This window comes from Oncorhynchus mykiss, chromosome 10, assembly GCF_057628025.1.
Source record: "Oncorhynchus mykiss isolate SJ-2025 chromosome 10, ASM5762802v1, whole genome shotgun sequence".
Taxonomy (NCBI): domain Eukaryota; kingdom Metazoa; phylum Chordata; class Actinopteri; order Salmoniformes; family Salmonidae; genus Oncorhynchus; species Oncorhynchus mykiss.
This window is the reverse complement of record NC_143031.1, coordinates 65174027-65192835: the sequence shown is the minus strand read 5'-3', so window position 1 is coordinate 65192835 and position 18809 is coordinate 65174027. Positions and strand designations below refer to the sequence as shown.

Sequence of the window (18809 nt, the reverse complement as noted above, 5' to 3'; positions counted from 1 at the left end):
AGCCAACTCTAACACTGATTCAAGTGCCTTACAATATGGAGCCATTGGAGTTTATTATAACAAAATGTATACATATTTATATAAAAAAATTATACAAAATAGCCAAGTCAGTCAGCAGAGTCAATTTTGTATTTCATTTAAACAAAATAGCAATCACAAGTAGAATAACTTCTCACTATGGTAACACTTGACCTTTTCTATAAATCTGTTACCATCGCTTTGATAAAATGAATTTTAGAATACTTTGGAAAAGGTTCAACATTACATTACACACAGCTTCACTACTTAATTTCAAGTAAACATGAATTAAGGCACTATCATTATCTCACTATAAAACACCAGCATCAAACAGTACAAGGTTGTCATTTCATCAGGGAAGCATTTTTACAGACACCATCACACCAACTATCCCCATATCATCTACTCTGCCTCATCATACTCATTCTTTCCTTAGTTCACCTCATCCAGTTCCCTACTACATCCAAAACCAACAGAATGAATTACAAACAAACTAAATTTGGTGCGGCAGGTAGCCTAGTGGTTAGAGCGTTGGTTGGGGCAGTAACCGAAAGGATCGAATCCCCGAGCTGACAAGGTAAAAACCTGTCATTCTGCCCCTGAACAAGGCAGTTCCCCAGTAAGCTGTCATTGTAAATAAGAATTTCTTCTTAACTGACTTGCCTAGTTAAATAAAGGTAAATAATACATAAATAAAAAACAAATAGAACTACACACAGGCCGTGTGCATTTTTTGCAGGTGTAACCTGAGGTAGCTCCTCTCTGAGTACCTCTTCTCGCAGTGCGTACAGGCAAACGGCCTCTCTCCCGTGTGGACCTTCAGGTGCCTCTTCAGCTGGTGCTGGTGGGAGAACCTCTTCTCACACTGGGGGCAGCTGAAGGGTTTCTCCCCTGTGTGGACTCTCTGATGGCTCTTCAGGTGGCCAGCCCGGGCAAAGCGCATTTGACACTGGGTACAGTTGAATGGTTTCTCGCCAGTGTGCATCCTCTGGTGGATCTCCACCTGTTTGGGAAAACTGAAGGCTTTCCCACAGAATGAACATGGGAAGCGCTTCTCTTTAGCGCTGCCAGCTTTACAGATTCCATCTCCACTACTGTCATTTGTCAATGGGCTTGTGTAGCCATTTAGTGTTGAGGCACTGGCATTGTCTGAGGTCTGGTTTAACATTAGGAGAGTGTGAGGAGGACAAGCTCCAGGGAGTGTCTGTGTTGTCGCATGGTCCATGTTCCAGTTGATAGATCCTATAGAAGGCAGACTGAAGGCAGCACCTGTTAGGGGGTTAACCTGAGGTGCCATCAGTCTCTCTGAATCACAACTATAGGAGCAGGACGGAGCATCACTAGCGGAGTCTGTGTCTGTTCTCTCCAGCCGCATACGGACACCTCCCCGACCCTGCAGACCAAATCTACGTCTCGCCCTGGTCTCAGCCAGTATGTTTTCATGGAGACTAAATTCGGTTGTTTTGTGTTCGACTGTCAGTTTCTGGTTGTGGTTAACAGTGTTCCCCAGCCGGGAGTTGAGTACGCTGTCCCATCCACTGACCTCTATTATATCGCCTCTGTTCCTGGCCTGCTCAGTGATGTTGTCCCTTAAGCCTTTAACTGCACCGTTCTGGGAATCCAAGATGGCCGCCCAGTCTCCTCTGTTAGCATCCAGCCAACCATCTGCAGGAAGATGTTACAAAATATACTTTAAAAACATGTAGAGAAAACTCTACATATGGATTTTTTTTGTCAATTACCTAATAATTTTCATACATAATGTGTGTTTTTGTATGTAAACATAAGTTTAATTTTATTAATGAAGAAAATTAAGGAGACATAATAGCCAGGTGCATCACTATTCCCATTGAAGATCTATTACTGTATGTAGACCATATTATTTCTCTCTTACCTTGCTCCCCCATCTTTAGTCCACTCAGCAGATCAATGCTCTCTGGTTCATCCTCTATTGTCTCCTCTTTGACCAGCAGCAGATCAGGCTTCCCATCCTCCATGTCTACTGACTGTAAGAGATACAGAGTGAGAGGATGTTGGATCAAGAAATCTGATATGAGCACCTTGCTATGGAGCATCATCTGATTCGGCAATGCGGGATTGTTATGAGTCCTTTGCAAACATGTTAGTTGATTTGATCCTATGCAAATGTGTTAGTTGATTTGATTACTTTACCTTCTTTGGTTTGATAATTTAAAGGCATGGTCCCACACTACCTGACAATATATCAAGACCTGTTCCCTTATACACAAAGAGTCTCAGAGTAGAAGTTCTGATCGAGGATCAGGTCCTCCACCTGATTACATAGTCATTCATTATGATCTAAAAGGCTAAACTGACCCTAGATCAGCACTCCAACTGAGAGGCTTAGTGGAATATGGCCCAATGTAATACCATTCAGACTGTAGTTTACAGTGGGCTCACCTCAGTGATACTGTGTGTGGTCCTGTGCTGTTCAGCTGGTTCCTCTGTGGGTTCAGGAGGACGTCTACTCTGGTTGTCCTCCATAATCATCGTCCTCTCAGTGTTCCCCAGACCCTCCCCACACCCCTCCTCCTTCACCAGCAGCACCTCTCGACCCTCCTCCTCCTGGAAGCGACAGGTAATACAGATTACAGACATACACTCCCTCAGGTACATACACACACAGATAATAAACACACTTTCAACATGGAGTGTTTATCCATCCCCACTACGTTTGAGTCCAATACTGTAGTTAGAGTGACTTCATTGTTGTTAAACTCATCATTGTGGACATAAATATGATGTTGTGGGTAAATATGAGTCAGCTGTGAAGTTAGCTAGAAAATCAAGTCAGCCTCATACAAACCCGACAAAACTAATTTGACGTGTTTGTCAGTGTGTGTACACTATACAGTGCATTTGGAAAGTATCCACACCCCTTGACTTTTTCCACATTTTGTTCTGTTACAGATTTATAAAAAAAAAAATGGAATAAAATCGTTGTTTTCCTCAATCTACACACAATATCCCATAATGACAAAGCGAAAACAGGTTTAAACATTTTTGCAAATGTATTAAAAAAAATGTTTTGCATAACTTTTCAGACCCTTTACTCAGTACTTTGCTGAAGTACCTTTGGCAGCAATTACAGCCTCGCGTCTTCTTGGGTATGACGCTTCAAGCTTGGCACACCTGTACTTGGGGAGTTTCTCCCATTCTTCTCTGCAGACCAGGTCGCTGCACAGTTATTTTCAGGTCTCTCCAGAGATGTTTGATCGGGTTCAAGTTTGGGCTCTGGCCGGGCCACTCAAGGACATTCAGAGACTTGTCCCGAAACCACTCCTGCGTTGTCTTTGCTGTGTGCTTAGGGTCGTTGTCTGGTTGGAAGGTGAACCTTCACCCCAGTCTGAGGTTCTGAGCAGGTTTTCATCAAGGATCTCTATGCTCAGTTCATCTTTGCCTCGATCCTAAATAGTCTCCCAGTCCCGGCTGCTGAAAAACATCCCCACAGCATGATGCTGCCACCAACATGCTTCACAGTAGGGATGGTGCCAGGTTTCCGCCAGATGCGACTCAGGCCAAATAGTTCATTCTTGGTTTCATCAGACCAGAGAATCTTGTTTCTCATGGTCTGAGAGTCCTTTAGGTGCCTTTTGGCAAACTCCAAGCGAGCTGTCATGTAACTTTTACTGAGGAGTGGCTTCCGTCTGGCCACTCTACCATAAAGGCCTGATTGGTGGTGTTGCAGTGATGTTTGTCCTTCTGGAAGGTTCTCCCATCTCCACAGAGGAACTCTGGAGCTCTGTCAGAGTGACCATCGGGTTCTTCTCCCCCGATTGCTCAGTTTGGCCGGGCGGCCAGCTCTAGGATGAGTCTTGTTGGTTCCAAACTTCTTCCATGCTCAAAACCTACACCCCACCCCTTACACTCTGTTCTGTGAACTCTGGTCTCTTGGCCATCCCACTCCTACAGGTAGGTCAGCTCAAGCTCAGCCAAGTCAAAGCTCTTATTTGTCCTGGCACCACAATGGTGGAACAGCAGAGTCCCTGCCCATCTTCCAAACACGTTAAACCCTACCTCTTAAATTAATCCCACCCCCCAGCTAAAAATAAATAAGCAATTTAAAAATGTTCTATGTTCAATGTTATTATAGTTATTTATTATTATTATTTTTTAAATACCCCCTTTTCTCCCTAACTTTGTGGTATCCAATTGGTAGTTACAGTCTTGTCCCATCGCCGCAACTCTCGTACAGACTCGGGAGAGGCGAATGTCGAGAGCCGTGCGTCCTCCGAAACACAACCCAACCAAGCCACACTGCTTCTTGACACAATTGTTGCACCAATGTGTCAGAGGAAACAAATTACACCTGGTGACCGTGTCAGCGTACATTGCGCCCAGCCCTCCATTTCGCTTCTCATTTGTACTTGATTGATGAAATAAGGTCACTAATTAGTAAGGAACTCTCCTCACCCCTGCTTTAAAGGTAGACTCAGCGAGATGTGAGGTAGATGCACCAAGTAAACAGTAGTAGTGCAAAAATGACTGAATAAAATACATAATTCAAATACTGAGCTATATTGTATGCAATTGTATTTTTTAAATGTATGATATTTTTAACTAATACAATTGCTCAGAGAAAGATTTTCACAAAAAGATAGGGGTCAAAATGATTGACACTCCTGTTTTCAATACCTCACCGTGCGAAGATTATAGCACTGAGCCTTTTTATAAAATGTTTTATAAAATTGTAGAATACATTAGGAGGATGGATCTTAGACCATTGCTCCATACAGAATCTTTCCAGATCACTGGTATCCTTTGTCTGCGCTTATGGACTGCCCTCTTCAATTCAAACCACAGGTTTTCAATGGGATTAGTTTCAATTGACCATTTCTTTGTGGATTTTGATGTGTGCTTGTGGTTATCGTCTTGCTGGAAGATCCACTTGGAGGCCAAGTATCAGCTTCATTGCAGAGGCAACCAGGTTTTTGGCTAAAATGTCCTGGTACTGAGTAAAGTTCATGATGCCTTTGACCTTGACCAGGGCCCCAGGACCAGTGGAAGCAAAACAGCCCCATAACAAAGATCCACCACCATATATTACAGTGGGCATGGGGTTCTTATCTGCGTATGCATTCTCATTTCAACAATTCCACCACTGGTGTGCAAGGCCAAAGAGCTCAGTTCTTAATCAATGAAGACTTCTCCGAAAAGTACGCCTCAAAAGAAACAACCCGCTTTCTTTGAACAGCAAAAGAGAGGCAACATCACGTACCTGAAGTACGACCAGCTGGAGTTTCACCCCCTCCGCCCAGTAGGCCTACTGCAGGCGACATGGCTGTAGCCCACTGACCTATTCCTTTAATTAATTAGACTTTTTTTATCTTAAAATAATTATTTCTCCCCAACTCACTATGGACATTTTCAGCATAATTTTATGGTGGTTTGGGGAAGGCTTAAAACAAAATCATTTAAAATGATGCGCCTATGTATCATCTGTATTCATAAGTGGAGGCTCCTCAGAGGAGGAAGGGGAGGACCATCCTCCTCAGTGAATTTAATAAAAATAGTTAAACAATTAAAAAGTTGTCCTTTTTAGATAAAACTATAAAATATATTCACAATACCAAATAATTTATTAAAACACACTGTTTTGCAATGAAGGTTGACAGTAGCCTCAACAGCACTCTAAGGTAAGCACCATGGTGTAGCCGGAGGACAGCTAGTTTCCGTCTTCCTCTGGGTACATTGATTTCAATACAAAACCTAGGAGGCTCATGGTTCTCACCCCCTTCCATAGACTTACACAGCAAAATTATGACAACTTCCGGAGGACATCCCCCAACCTATCAGAGCTCTTGCAGCATGAACTGACGTTTTATACCCAATCAAAGGATTAGAGAATGTACTGAAAGCAAAAGCTACAGCTAGCTAGCGCTGCAGCGCATAAAATGTGGTGAGTAGTTGACTCAAAGACAATAGCTAAAGTTACAAATTAATTTCTTCCAAAATGGAGGAGCGAGAGAGCAAAACTTTCACTGTTTTCATATCTAGCAAATGCAGCTAGCTAGTTTAGCCTACTCAAACACCCGGATGCTATGTTAGCTAGCTATGACTATCCAACACTGGAACTCTTCCAAGTCAAGGTAAGCTTTTGATTTTGTTAATTTATTGCCACATGCAGTGACTGTACTGCATGATTGTAGTGGATTTACTAATGCATTAGTTCTATTAGCTATGTTGACTATGATGTTACTTTAGCTAATATGGTGACAACGATGTAGGCTATGTGTAGCCGTTATGATATGAATGTTTTGCTTGGAAATGCTTTTTCGCCTGGTAACAGACAATGTGCTGTGTCCACAAGAAAAGGGAAAAGGTGAGAGGAAGAGCGCATACTTACGAGAAGGAATACAACAAACTGTTTGTATGTAGCTATGAAAGTGAATTGTTTGTGTGTGATCAGGGGTGCATTCATTCCGTCAATTCTGTTGAAAAACGTTTCTTAAACAGAAGCAAACGGAACAAAATGGGGATTAACATACCTGGCTTTGTCCAATAGAAACTCTCATTTGGAACTGTTGGACTAATGATTACACCTTAGGTCAGCTAGATGTGTGCAAGGCGGTATTGAATGTGTGTGATGGAAATGTTTACGTTTGTGTTTTTGTAAAAACCTATTTCTGTATTCATGCAAGTGACTGATTGAACGAATCCCTCATGATCACAATCTGCAATTTGGCAGCCCAGAACCTTGTTTAGAGAAAGGGATATCTCCATTTCAAGGACACAGCTTAGAGAGAAGCCTTTTGAGGTATTGGTCTGTCACTGGCAAACGTTACTGATTAATTAAATATGAATGATGAATAAGCTAAATCATGCAAATATAACTTGTCTGTATATAAGAACTAACGGGACTGCCCCAGTAGATTGACATGTGTACTTGATGCATTGAGTTGGTTGGAACCTCTCCAGCACGCTGATAATAAACAATGATTAATTTAAGATTGACTTTGAGTCTCCCCGTGTAAGAATTTCCACAACAATTTGGCATCACGAACTGGATGATTGATTCTACCTGCGGAGCTTTCCAGTTGGGGGTCTGCGAGGAAAACCGGTGGCGCATTTTGAGGGAAATTCCAATCTGACCAAAAGATGACGAGACCCTTATTGTTAACTGCCCAGGAGGAGACACATCATCTGCGAACAATTGAAGGACGGCAAATTATTTCAGTAAGTCAATTTTTAATTATTATTTATTTATTATAAAACCAATACAATTAAGGTGAATAATGCATAAAAAGGTACCCATAGTCTTATAGAAGACTAGAACGACGGCGTAACAGTACCATGGAAGCCCTGCTGACAGCTGTCTCTAGACATTTATTGAAGTGTATACGTGGTCTGCAGCCACTAACAATGACACGTGGTGTTATTAAATATACAGTACCTTCGGAAAGTATTCAAATCCCTTGACTTTTCCACATTTTGTTACGTTACAGCCTTTCTAAAATTGATTAAATGTAAAAAATCCTCAGCAATCTACACACAAGACCCCATATTGACAAAATGTAAACAGGCTTTAAGATTTGTTTTTGCAAATTATTTGTAATACAACAACATACCTAATTTACATAAGTATTCAGACCCTTTGCTATGAGACTCGAAATTGAGCACAGGTGCATCTTGTTTCCATTGATCATCCTTGAGATGTTTCTACAACTTGATTGGAGTCCACCTGTGGTAAGTTAAATTGATTGGACATGATTTGGAAAGGCACACACCTGTCTATATAAAGGTCCCACAATTGACAGTGCATGTCAGAGCAAAAGAACAAGCCATGAGGTTGAAGGAATTTTCCGTTGAGCTCCGAGACAGGATTGTGTCGGCACAGATCTGGGGAAGGGTACCAAACAATTTCTGCAGCATTGAAGGTCCCCAAGATTCTTAAATGGAAGAAGTTTGGAACCACCAAGACACTTCCTAGAGCTGGCCGCCCGACCAAACTGATCAATAACGGGAGAAGGACCTTGGTCAGGGGGGTGACCAAGAACCCGATGGTCACTCTGACAGAGCTCTAGAATTCCTCTGTGGAGATGGGAGAACCTTCCAGAAGGACAACCATCTCTGCAGCACTCCACCAATCAGGCCTTTATGGTAGAGTGGCCAGACGGAAGCCACTCCTCAGTAAAAGGCACATGACAGCCCGCTCTGAGTTTGCCGAAAGGCACCTAAGGACTCTGACCACGAGAAACAAGATTCTCTGGTCTGATGAAACCAAGATTGAACTCTTGAATGCCAAGCGTCACGTCTGGAGGAAACCTGGCACCATCCCTACAGTGACGCATGGTGGTGGCAGCATCATGCGGTGGGGATGTTTTCAGTGTCAGGGACTGAGAGACTTCAGGATCGGGGCAAAGATGAACAGAGCAGTACAGAGAGATCCTTGATGAAAACCTGCTCCAGAGCACTCAGGACCTCTGGGGCAAAGGTTCACCTTCCAATAGGACAACGACCCTAAGCTCAAAGTCAATACAATGCAGGAGTGGCTTCAGGACAAGGGTCTGAATAGTTATGTAAATGTGATATTTCAGTTTTGTATTTCTAAAAACCTGTTTTTGCTTGGTCATTATGGGCTATTGTGTGTAGATTGAGGGGAAAAGTATTTAATCAATTTTAGAATAAGGCTGTAACCTAACAAAATGTGGAAAAAGTCAAGGGGTCTGAATACTTTCAGAAGGCAGAGTAGGAGATACATATTGTGCATAGGAAGTAACGACTAGAGAATCATTTAAGATGCACATGGGGTAATAATGTAGGGACTCAATCTAGGGATTCCATCCACCACCGCCCATCGTAGTCTGGGACTACTAGTGTATAGGAAATAGCGGCAAGAGAACCGTTAAAGATACATAGGATGTAATGATAGAAAAGTCAACGTGGTCTGAGAACCACAGATAATAGCACAAGGTGTTATTGTAGGCATTTAGAATTGTTGAAGATGCACATGGAGTGTTGTGGATGTGAATACCTAAGTATAGTTATATAAGGAAAATAATGAATACCCCAACCAGTTCTGTGTGAGCTGAGTTTTCAGGTCTATAACATTATATAGGGATTCTGTATGTAGATATGAAAGAAAATAGTATTATTCCTGAATATGCTGTTAAATAGAAGACTAGAGTGACTATTTAAACCCCTGTATGAATAGAACACTGGTGTATAGGATGCATTTGTGATGTAACAAAGGGTATAATGGGTTACTAGAGATCTGATGAAGTAAACAATAGAACAAATATATATATAGAACCTGCTAATCCACAATTAGACGTACGTAAGTGGTGTAAAAAGTATTCTGAGAAATGTTCAGAGTGGTCCCTTGATGGATCATTTGAGAAAGATAGGGTTAAAGCATTGTATAGGATTTGACTTACCCCTAACCAATAAAAGTATAACCACTTTCTTCCACCCTGGTAATACATTTTGAAATAAACCCCATACCTTATTAAATAGAACCAAAGATGTTCTGTATTCACCTAAACAACCGTTTAAAATGCTAGGTAGAGACTTATTATGGACAGAGCATGCGATATACAGGGGACCGATATAGAGTGCCAGCCCAGTTAATACATATTGATCCCTCCAAAGAATTACATATGAATCTTAAAATAGACATTTAATAAGTGTGAAGGAACAAAGTGAATGGTAATGGGCTTTCAGATAGCACTCTAATAATGCAATATCTTAGTAATTTGAAGAAGTAAATGTTTCAATACAAGGTCACATTACGAACAGAGGGATTGAGCATTAGGACTGATATTAAATTAGAGGCAGCCATCTGGTGTTTGGGTTAGAGATAAGCTTCCTGTGGAACAACAGCTAGCCGCCAGTACTCACTGAGGAAAAAAACAGGCTGTAAGGGACACAGTGGGGAAATTTGGAACAGAGGCATGAATAATTGAAATGACATGTTTTTGAGAATTTCCAATTATTATTCTATAGTGTGGGTAGCACAAGTGATTTAAGTAATTGCTCAAGCATTGTAACCTGCAGTAGCGCAGAGGTCTAAGCAGCGTGCTCCGGCCCCGAGCCTCATGAATTTGCGCCCAGTGCAGGGTGATCTAGTGGCAAGCCTGAGCCTAGATTAGGGCCACAAGTGAATTGCATTTATTTCAATTTTTTCCAGAAGAAAAACAGAAGTAAAACAAATTGTCTGATAATTTACAATTCTGAGAAAAGTATCTCAGCTCAACAAAATAATCTGGGATAGGCTCAAACATCTTGACAGCTTTACAAAATGAAATATTAAGGCTACACAATACAGGCTTTCAATCCACACCAAAGACAATAACTAAATTGACAAATTATACACAGCCTAATTATAAAACTAGGCGAGCATCAACACTGGAGGAAAATATATCGTTCTACAGTAGGCCTACATCTGTCAATCAACTGATGGCCCAAATCAGCTCATCAACTCAGCCAGGGACACAAACAATAGCCTATAATCTGTTTTCACACCTTTCATAATGTGACAATGGATAGGCTAAAAGGCCATTTATGCTTGATGCAAAAATGTGGTCGGAGGCTCCTTATGGAAGGTGTGAAGCAATTGCGGCGCCTACGGAAGCATGCAGAGGCCAAATTGAGCTCCGTACCACATCGCCTCTCGCCTCTCAAATTTTGTAACAATGCAGAGGACTCCGTATAGCTCCGCATTGACATGATTGGCTGATGGTAGGTGGGGGGGCAGGAGGTCCTGTATAAACACAAACTCACTTCCCTGACAAGTTCCTTCACAACAGCTCTGCGAAGCACAAGATGTATGAATTCCCTGACTCCTGCCGAAGCAGTATCACCGTAAATGCTACACGGCCAATGCAGATGTCGGATTGACCATGCAGCGCCTTTTACGGGTAGCCTACAGAATGTAGCTTATTGGAATATAACCAAATGGCATATTGTAACCAGTGCCTGCCCTCGGTCAAAGAGTCTAAACGGTCTAAAACGTTGGTTGCTCCCCTGAGAGATCAGGTTACACTTGCAACTTTCTAGATATGTTCGCCCTCTGGTTGGTGTTGTCATCGGAAAGACCTAGCTCTTTTTGAACAGACTATGGGCGATTGACAAGCATTCCGTACAACAGAAAAAAGGATTTCCTTGTTTACCACGGCAAATCTACAGTGGCAATTTACCAGACACTTTGTATGAATGGAAACTAATGTTGGTGTAGCGTAGGCTATTGTTATTATTTTGTTTCCTTTTTATGTTATCCAAAAGTGTCTGGTATGGTCATTTCTTATCAAGATCAGAGGTAAAATATCCCGTCCATATTTGAAATGTGTAACTTAATCAAGTCAATCAGGGGGATTGAGTTATTTGTGCCAGAAATGCATTGGCCCGGAATCGAACCCCCGCCAAAACAGTATTGAAGGCAGCAGCCCTAACCGCAAGACCACCCCAGGCCACGATTGAATTATATTTTGACAGTTCATTCGTAACCTTAAGATACACTTGTATGTAGTGGCCTAGTGAAGACCAATATCCATCTTGTGTTATTAAGCTATGTAAAATGACAATTGTTGATGTATATGGCTGCTGCATTTCAGATACATTTTTGTACATTTGAATTTTGCAGTAATAGGGCCTAGCGTTTGATTGAGCGAAAATATATATATTTTTTTAATAGCAAGCGCTGATCCCAATGGCTTGACTGCCCCTGCATGGAGAGAAAGAGAACTGATCATTTTCAGGGATTCACCAGGCTCATTTGAATTTCCTGATGCAGCAGGAAAATTCTCTGCGACAGAAGAGTGATCAAGTTAAGATCAATAACTTTCTTGATCTTATATCTTGCCATTATTATACTTAAGAATCACTGCTACAAGTAGCAATCTGACAACATATTTACTCATTTACAGTGCCTTGCGAAAGTATTCGGCCCCCTTGAACTTTGCGACCTTTTGCCACATTTCAGGCTTCAAACATAAAGATATAAAACTGTATTTTTTTGTGAAGAATCAACAACAAGTGGGACACAATCATGAAGTGGAATGACATTTATTGGATATATCAAACTTTTTTAACAAATCAAAAACTGAAAAATTGGGCGTGCAAAATTATTCAGCCCCTTTACTTTCAGTGCAGCAAACTCTCTCCAGAAGTTCACTGAGGATCTCCGAATGATCCAATGTTGACCTAAATGACTAATGATGAATAAATACTATCCACCTCTGTGTAATCAAGTCTCCGTATAAATGCACCTGCACTGTGATAGTCTCAGAGGTCCGTTAAAAGCGCAGAGAGCATCATGAAGAACAAGGAACACACCAGGCAGGTCCGAGATACTGTTGTGAAGAAGTTTAAAGCCGGATTTGGATACAAAAATATTTCCCAAGCTTTAAACATCCCAAGGAGCACTGTGCAAGCGATAATATTGAAATGGAAGGAGTATCAGACCACTGCAAATCTACCAAGACCTGGCCGTCCCTCTAAACTTTCAGCTCATACAAGGAGAAGACTGATCAGAGATGCAGCCAAGAGGCCCATGATCACTCTGGATGAACTGCAGAGATCTACAGCTGAGGTGGGAGACTCTGTCCATAGGACAACAAATATTTGTATATTGCACAAATCTGGCCTTTATGGAAGAGTGGCAAGAAGAAAGCCATTTCTTAAAGATATCCATAAAAAGTGTCGTTTAAAGTTTGCCACAAGCCACCTGGGAGACACACCAAACATGTGGAAGAAGGTGCTCTGGTCAGATGAAACCAAAATTGAACTTTTTGGCAACAATGCAAAACGTTATGTTTGGCGTAAAAGCAACACAGCTGAACACACCATCCCCACTGTCAAACATGGTGGTGGCAGCATCATGGTTTGGGCCTGCTTTTCTTCAGCAGGGACAGGGAAGATGGTTAAAATTGATGGGAAGATGGATGGAGCCAAATACAGGACCATTCTGGAAGAAAACCTGATGGAGTCTGCAAAAGACCTGAGACTGGGACAGAGATTTGTCTTCCAACAAGACAATGATCCAAAACATAAAGCAAAATCTACAATGGAATGGTTCAAAAATAAACATATCCAGGTGTTAGAATGGCCAAGTCAAAGTCCAGAACTGAGTCCAATCGAGAATCTGTGGAAAGAACTGAAAACTGCTGTTCACAAATGCTCTCCATCCAACCTCACTGAGCTCGAGCTGTTTTGCAAGGAGGAATGGGAACATTTTTCAGTCTCTCGATGTGCAAAACTGATAGAGACATACCCCAAGCGACTTACAGCTGTAATCGCAGCAAATGGTGGCGCTACAAAGTATTAACTTAAGGGGGCTGAATAATTTTGCACGCCCAATTTTTCAGTTTTTGATTTGTTAAAAAAGTTAGAAATATCCAATAAATGTCGTTCCACTTCATGATTGTGTCCCACTTGTTGTTGATTCTTCACACAAAAATACAGTTTTATATCTTTATGTTTGAAGCCTGAAATGTGGCAAAAGGTCGCAAAGTTCAAGGGGGCCGAATACTTTCGCAAGGCACTGTATTTTAAATCGGGGGTATCTGGTCTCTTGTATTTGGTCTCTGGACTCTTAATTTCCCGTTATTTAAACTCGTTTGTACCAGCTCTCAAAGCAATCAGGTCAATAGAATTTGTTTCAGTAAATTTGATCACAAACACATTGCTATATTTACAGAAAAACGTTTTGATATCTACTGGTCGGATGTTGTAAATGAAACTGCTGCTCAAAAGCCCAATAACATTTTCCATGGCATTTTCGTTCAATGATTAGTATCGCAAAACTTTATTTGTAATTAAATGTTGACAACTGGTTTAAATCAAATAAGTTGTCCCTAAAAAAAATGTAAAGCTATCACATGCATTTTATTGCCCGAAAAAATAATACATTTCCTTTACTACCCTGTGTTAAAATTACCAAATTCCAAGGTGTTCTCATTGACAAAAATAATTAACTGGGAAAATCCCATTTCATTTGTCTGAAATAAAATTGCGAGAAGTATTGGTGTCATCAGACGAATTCAACCTCTCGTCCCAAGTAAAATAATATTAAATCTGTAATACACCTTAATGCATCCTTATGTTGCAATATAGTCTAGGCCCCTCAAACTCAACTCTGGAAGTCAAAGCCAGTTCTGCTGCATTTTTTTCTCCATTGTTCCCCTCTACTCATGGACTGATTTTAGACCTGGTACAATTAATTATCAGGTAGAACAGAAAACCAGCAGGTTCTGGAACTCGTTGGGTAAGAGTTGAATAGCCCTGGTCTAGGCCAATACTTACAAAAGTAACATATTCATTCTCCAAAAACGTTTTGTGATGCTGGCAACTCATTCAGACAGTCGTGCCAGTTCCTCTCCACTTTTCCCATCGCCTTTTAGTTCTTAATATTTATGACATCAACCAACCTAGAATCTGTTTGCATTTCAATTCAAAACATATGTACTCCCGGTTTCTTTAAAATGTTTCATCTCCTGCAGAGGTCCACCTCAAGCACTTATTTTCAATTTTTAGGCTTATATATCACACTATCATATCTGGATGCAATATTCAACATTGAAATCTGTTACTCTCGTTATTCTAAATGCATCTGTGGATCCTGTCTGCTGATAACACTGAAAATTAATCTGTGTCTTTAATGCTGGGTTTGATCTAAACATCAGACGCTATAGAGTGGAATGGGTACTTCCTATGTTACATAGTGGAATGGTTTTTCTGCTGGTGTATCCTGAGGTTGCTCCTCTCTGAGAACCTCTTCCTACAGTGCGTACATGCAAATGGCCTCTCTCCCGTGTGGACCTTCAGGTGCATCTTCAGCTGGTCCTGGCGGGAGAACCTCTTCTCACAATGGGGGCAGCTGTAGGGTTTCTCCCCTGTGTGGACCCTCTGGTGCCTCTTTAGGTGACAAGCCTGGGAAAAGCACATATGACACTGGGTACAGCTGTAGGGTTTCTCCCCTGTGTGGACCCTCTGGTGGATCTCCACCTTCTGGGGGCAGCTGAAGCCTTTGTTACAGAACATGCAGAGGAACCGTTTCTCTTTACTAATGCCGGATGTTGCTCCCCCTCCACGAGCCATGGCTCTTTGGTCATTTGAGTTCAACACTTGATCGAAAACGACACAGCCGTGTGAATCGGAAGGTGCCATCGACGTGGACACTGGGACACGATCCCTGAATGCGTGTAAAGGGGAGTGGGTGACAACATTTATATTTGTGTCCAAGCTTTCTCTGTAATCTAAGAAATCTCTACCCTGTGAGTGTCTGTCTCCTAGGTGACCATCTGCATTCCATGTGGGAGGAGCGTCGCCCTCCACTTTCACCTCGTCTACCACTATAACCTCTTGTTTCTTATCTAGGCACCCTTCAGAGTATACACTACTACTGTACTGGTTCCAGTCCTCTCTAAACAGATGAGTCTGTGTCTCTAAACCCAAGGATATGTTGCCAGGGTCCATCTCTGTAGCGTAAGAACAAGGCAGATCATCAACACCAGTGTCTAATGCGTCACCATCTCCACAGGAATGATCTGTCCTCTGGCTCTGGTGAAATACCGGTAAGTACTCTGAGCTGGAAGCAGGAGGACAGCCCAGTGGCCGCAGCTCCAGTCTCTCTGAGTCTGATCTGTGGTCAGATTCTGTGGGTAAGAGCCTGTGTGTTACAGTTAAAGTCTCGGTGTCTGTCTCTGACTTGAGGACGGTGTTCGGCGTTCCACTGACCTCCGTGATGCTGTGTTGGGTCCTGGGCTGAGGCGAGGCGGCGGGGTCCTCCCTGGACACAGGGGGCGCTCCAGTCAATCCAATCTGGATGTCTCTGCTGTGTCTTGTCTCCTCTCCTTCAGTTCTCTCCTGCTTGACCCCAGGACCTGCAACCCCTGTATCTGCAGACTGACAGAAGAAGAGAGGAGGTTATTGCAGGTACATGAGTTGAATTGGATAACAATGTCATAGGGAAGTCTCACAAGTTCCCCTATGGCAGAGAAATAACAATGTACAGTACCAGTCAAAATTTTGGACACACCTACTCATTCAAAGGTTTTTCTTTATTTGTACTATTTTATACATTGTAGAATAATAGTGAAGACATCAAAACTTTGAAATAACACATGGAATCATGTAGTAACCAAAAAAGTGTTAAACAAATCAAAATATATTTAATATTTGAGATTCTTCAGTAGCCACCCTTTGCCTTGACGGCTTCGCACACTCTTGGCATTCTCTCAACCAGCTTCATGAGGTAGTCACCTGAAATGCATTTAAATTAACAGATGTGCCTTGTTTAAAGTTAATTTGTGGAATTTCTTTCCTTCTCAATGTGTTTGAGCCAATCAGTTGTGTTTTGGTAAGGTAGTATACAGAAGATGGTCATTTACCAAAAAGGTCTAAGTCCATATTATGGCAAGAACAGCTCAAATAAGCAAAGAGAAACGACAGTCCATCATTACTTTAAGACATGAAGGTCAGTCAATACGGAACATTTCAATAACAAAGTTTCTTCAAGTGCAGTCGCAAAAACCATCAAGTGCTATGATGAAACTGGCTCTCATGAGGACCGCCACAGGATAGGAAGAACGCATATTTCTGCTGCAGAGGATGAGTTCATTAGAGTTACCAGCCTCAGAAATTGCAGCCCAAATAAATGCTTCAGAGTTCAAGTAACAGACACATCTCAACATCAACTGTTCAGAGGAGACTGCGTGTATCAGGCCTTCATGGTCAAATTGCTGCAAAGAAACCACTACTAAAGGACACCAATAAGAAGAACAAACTTGCTTGGGAAAAGAAACATGAGCAATGGACATTAGACTGGTGGAAATCTGTCCTTTGGTCTGAGTTCAAATGTGAGATTTTTGGTTCCAACCGCCGTATCTATGTGAGACAAAGAGTAGTTGAACGGATGATCTCCGCATGTGTGGTTCCCGTGAAACATGGAGGAGGTGTGATGGTTTGGGGGTACTTTGCTGGTGACACTGTCTGTGATTTATTTAGAATTCAAGGCACACTTCACCAGCATGGCTACCACAGCATTCTGCAGCGATACGCCATCCCACCTGGTTTTCGCTTAGTGGGACTATCATTTGTTTTTCAACAGGACAATGACCCAACACACCTCCAGGCTGTTGAATGGCTATTTGAACAAGAAGGAGAGTGATGGAGTGCTGCATCAGATGACCTGGCCTCCACAACCTCAACCCAATTGAGATGGATTAGGATGAGTTGGACCACAGAGTGAAGGAAACTCATCCAACAAGTGCTCAGCATATGTGGGAACTCCTTCAAGAAAAGCATTCCAGGTGAAGCTGGTTGAGAGAATGCAAAGCGTGTGCAAAGCTGCCATCAAGGCAAAGGGTGGCTACTTTGAAGAATCTCAAATATAAATATATTTTGATTTGTTTAACACTTTTTTGGTTACCACATGATTACGTATGTGTAATTTCATAGTTTGATGTGTTCACTATTATTCTACAATGTATAAAATAGTCAAATTAAGAAAAACCCTTGAATGAGTAGGTGTGTCCAAACTTTTGACTGGTACTGTACATGTAAACAAGTAAATAGCTTAGGGGAGCCTTTCTGAAATAAATTGGCCACATTTGATGTACTGTAATTTTGATGTAAAAATATTACACTAACCTCTATCACGATAACGTGCTGGGTTGAGGTTCCACTCCCCTCATCAACAGTGATTGGTTGGTCATCTCTCCATGTATTGTCTCCCGCTGGCTTCACAAAGCTCCTGTAGCCTCCAGTGAGATTTCCTTCAACAGAGATTTAATTGGGCGGGAAAAAGGTGGTTAGATAAGCTACTGTCAATGCTCAATTGTATATTGTACCCAATTGACAATGTCTAGAATTGGCAAGGATGTAAGGTAACACCTTGTAACTTACTGATAGACTATTTATAGATAATTTGATTGTTTCATGCACCATATTGTTTTCATTGAGGAAATAATAGGAAATGCAGTAAATCAAGAATCTGGTTTGAATATGTTGTCTTTGCACAAGATAAGTAATCAGAGGAATTATTGCATACTATTCAAAAACTGTCCATGACCGAATTCTGGGTAACACATGTGCAGAAAGGGGCGAAAGGCACTAGCTATATATGAACGGTGACAGGCTGCACAGCCTCGGCCTTCCGGGAAATAGTGTCTTTGTGCAAGCTAAGTAAGCAATCAGGGGAATTATTGCATTCTATCCAAAAACTGACCAAGACACAATTCTGGGTAATATACATCTGAACACATGTGCAGACGGTACCAGGGCGACAGCCCCAGCCTTGTGCAAAATGTACCTCTTGCCATTCCTCTGTATCGGTCGAGGATCTTGACACTACTGGGACGACTGGCGAGGACGCGGTCTCGCATTGTCCTCTCTGTGCGCTCCCGTGTCACCTTCTGTTCCAATAGCTGTAGTTTCCTCCGTAATGTCCTGTTTTCTTTCTGGCTTTGAGTTATTTCCAAACGAAACACTGCATAGTCGTCGTCTACGAGTTTACAGATATCTGCCACGGCTGTATTCGCTAGCACCTCCATAATGGAGGCTATTTGAGAGTGAAAAACCATACAGTTAGCCATTGTTAGCAGCTAGCTAGCGTTACCTAGATACAATCTATCAACCAAATCCTGTCTGCAATGCGAATTAAACACTACCTTGGGTAAGTATGTGATGCTGGGTAGTTAAATGAGTCATATTTTGAGTACCAAGGTGTTCATAAACGTCTACATAACAACAATAAAAACGCTATTGTGGAAATTGTTCTTGGTCACTGTTCACTTCCGTTTTCTTCTTCTTCGTGTGATTTTCCGTCAGAG

The 18809-nt window shown here is 41.8% G+C and overlaps 1 protein-coding gene across 1 annotated transcript; it reads right to left on the bottom strand.

Moving 5' to 3' along the window:
• Nucleotides 1-15: 15 nt before the first annotated feature.
• On the bottom strand, nucleotides 16-18809 carry LOC110534625 (uncharacterized). The gene is made up of 6 exons (XM_021619543.3): nucleotides 18290-18809; nucleotides 17629-17753; nucleotides 15715-15882; nucleotides 2440-2604; nucleotides 1913-2024; nucleotides 16-1683 (listed from the first exon to the last, which is right to left on the bottom strand). Exons 1-6 carry the CDS (start codon nucleotides 18570-18572, stop codon nucleotides 728-730), a joined length of 1809 nt encoding a protein of 602 aa, XP_021475218.3. The 5' UTR covers nucleotides 18573-18809; the 3' UTR covers nucleotides 16-727.

Coding starts and splice junctions, on each gene's coding strand:
- LOC110534625 (XM_021619543.3), bottom strand. CDS start 18,572: ATGGCTAACTGTATGGTTTTTCACTCTCAAATAGCCTCCATTATGGAG. Junction 17,754..18,289: donor ATACAGAGGAATGGCAAGAG/GTACATTTTGCA, acceptor TCTCTGTTGAAG/GAAATCTCACTGGAGGCTAC. Junction 1,684..1,912: donor ACTAAAGATGGGGGAGCAAG/GTAAGAGAGAAA, acceptor ATCTTCCTGCAG/ATGGTTGGCTGGATGCTAAC.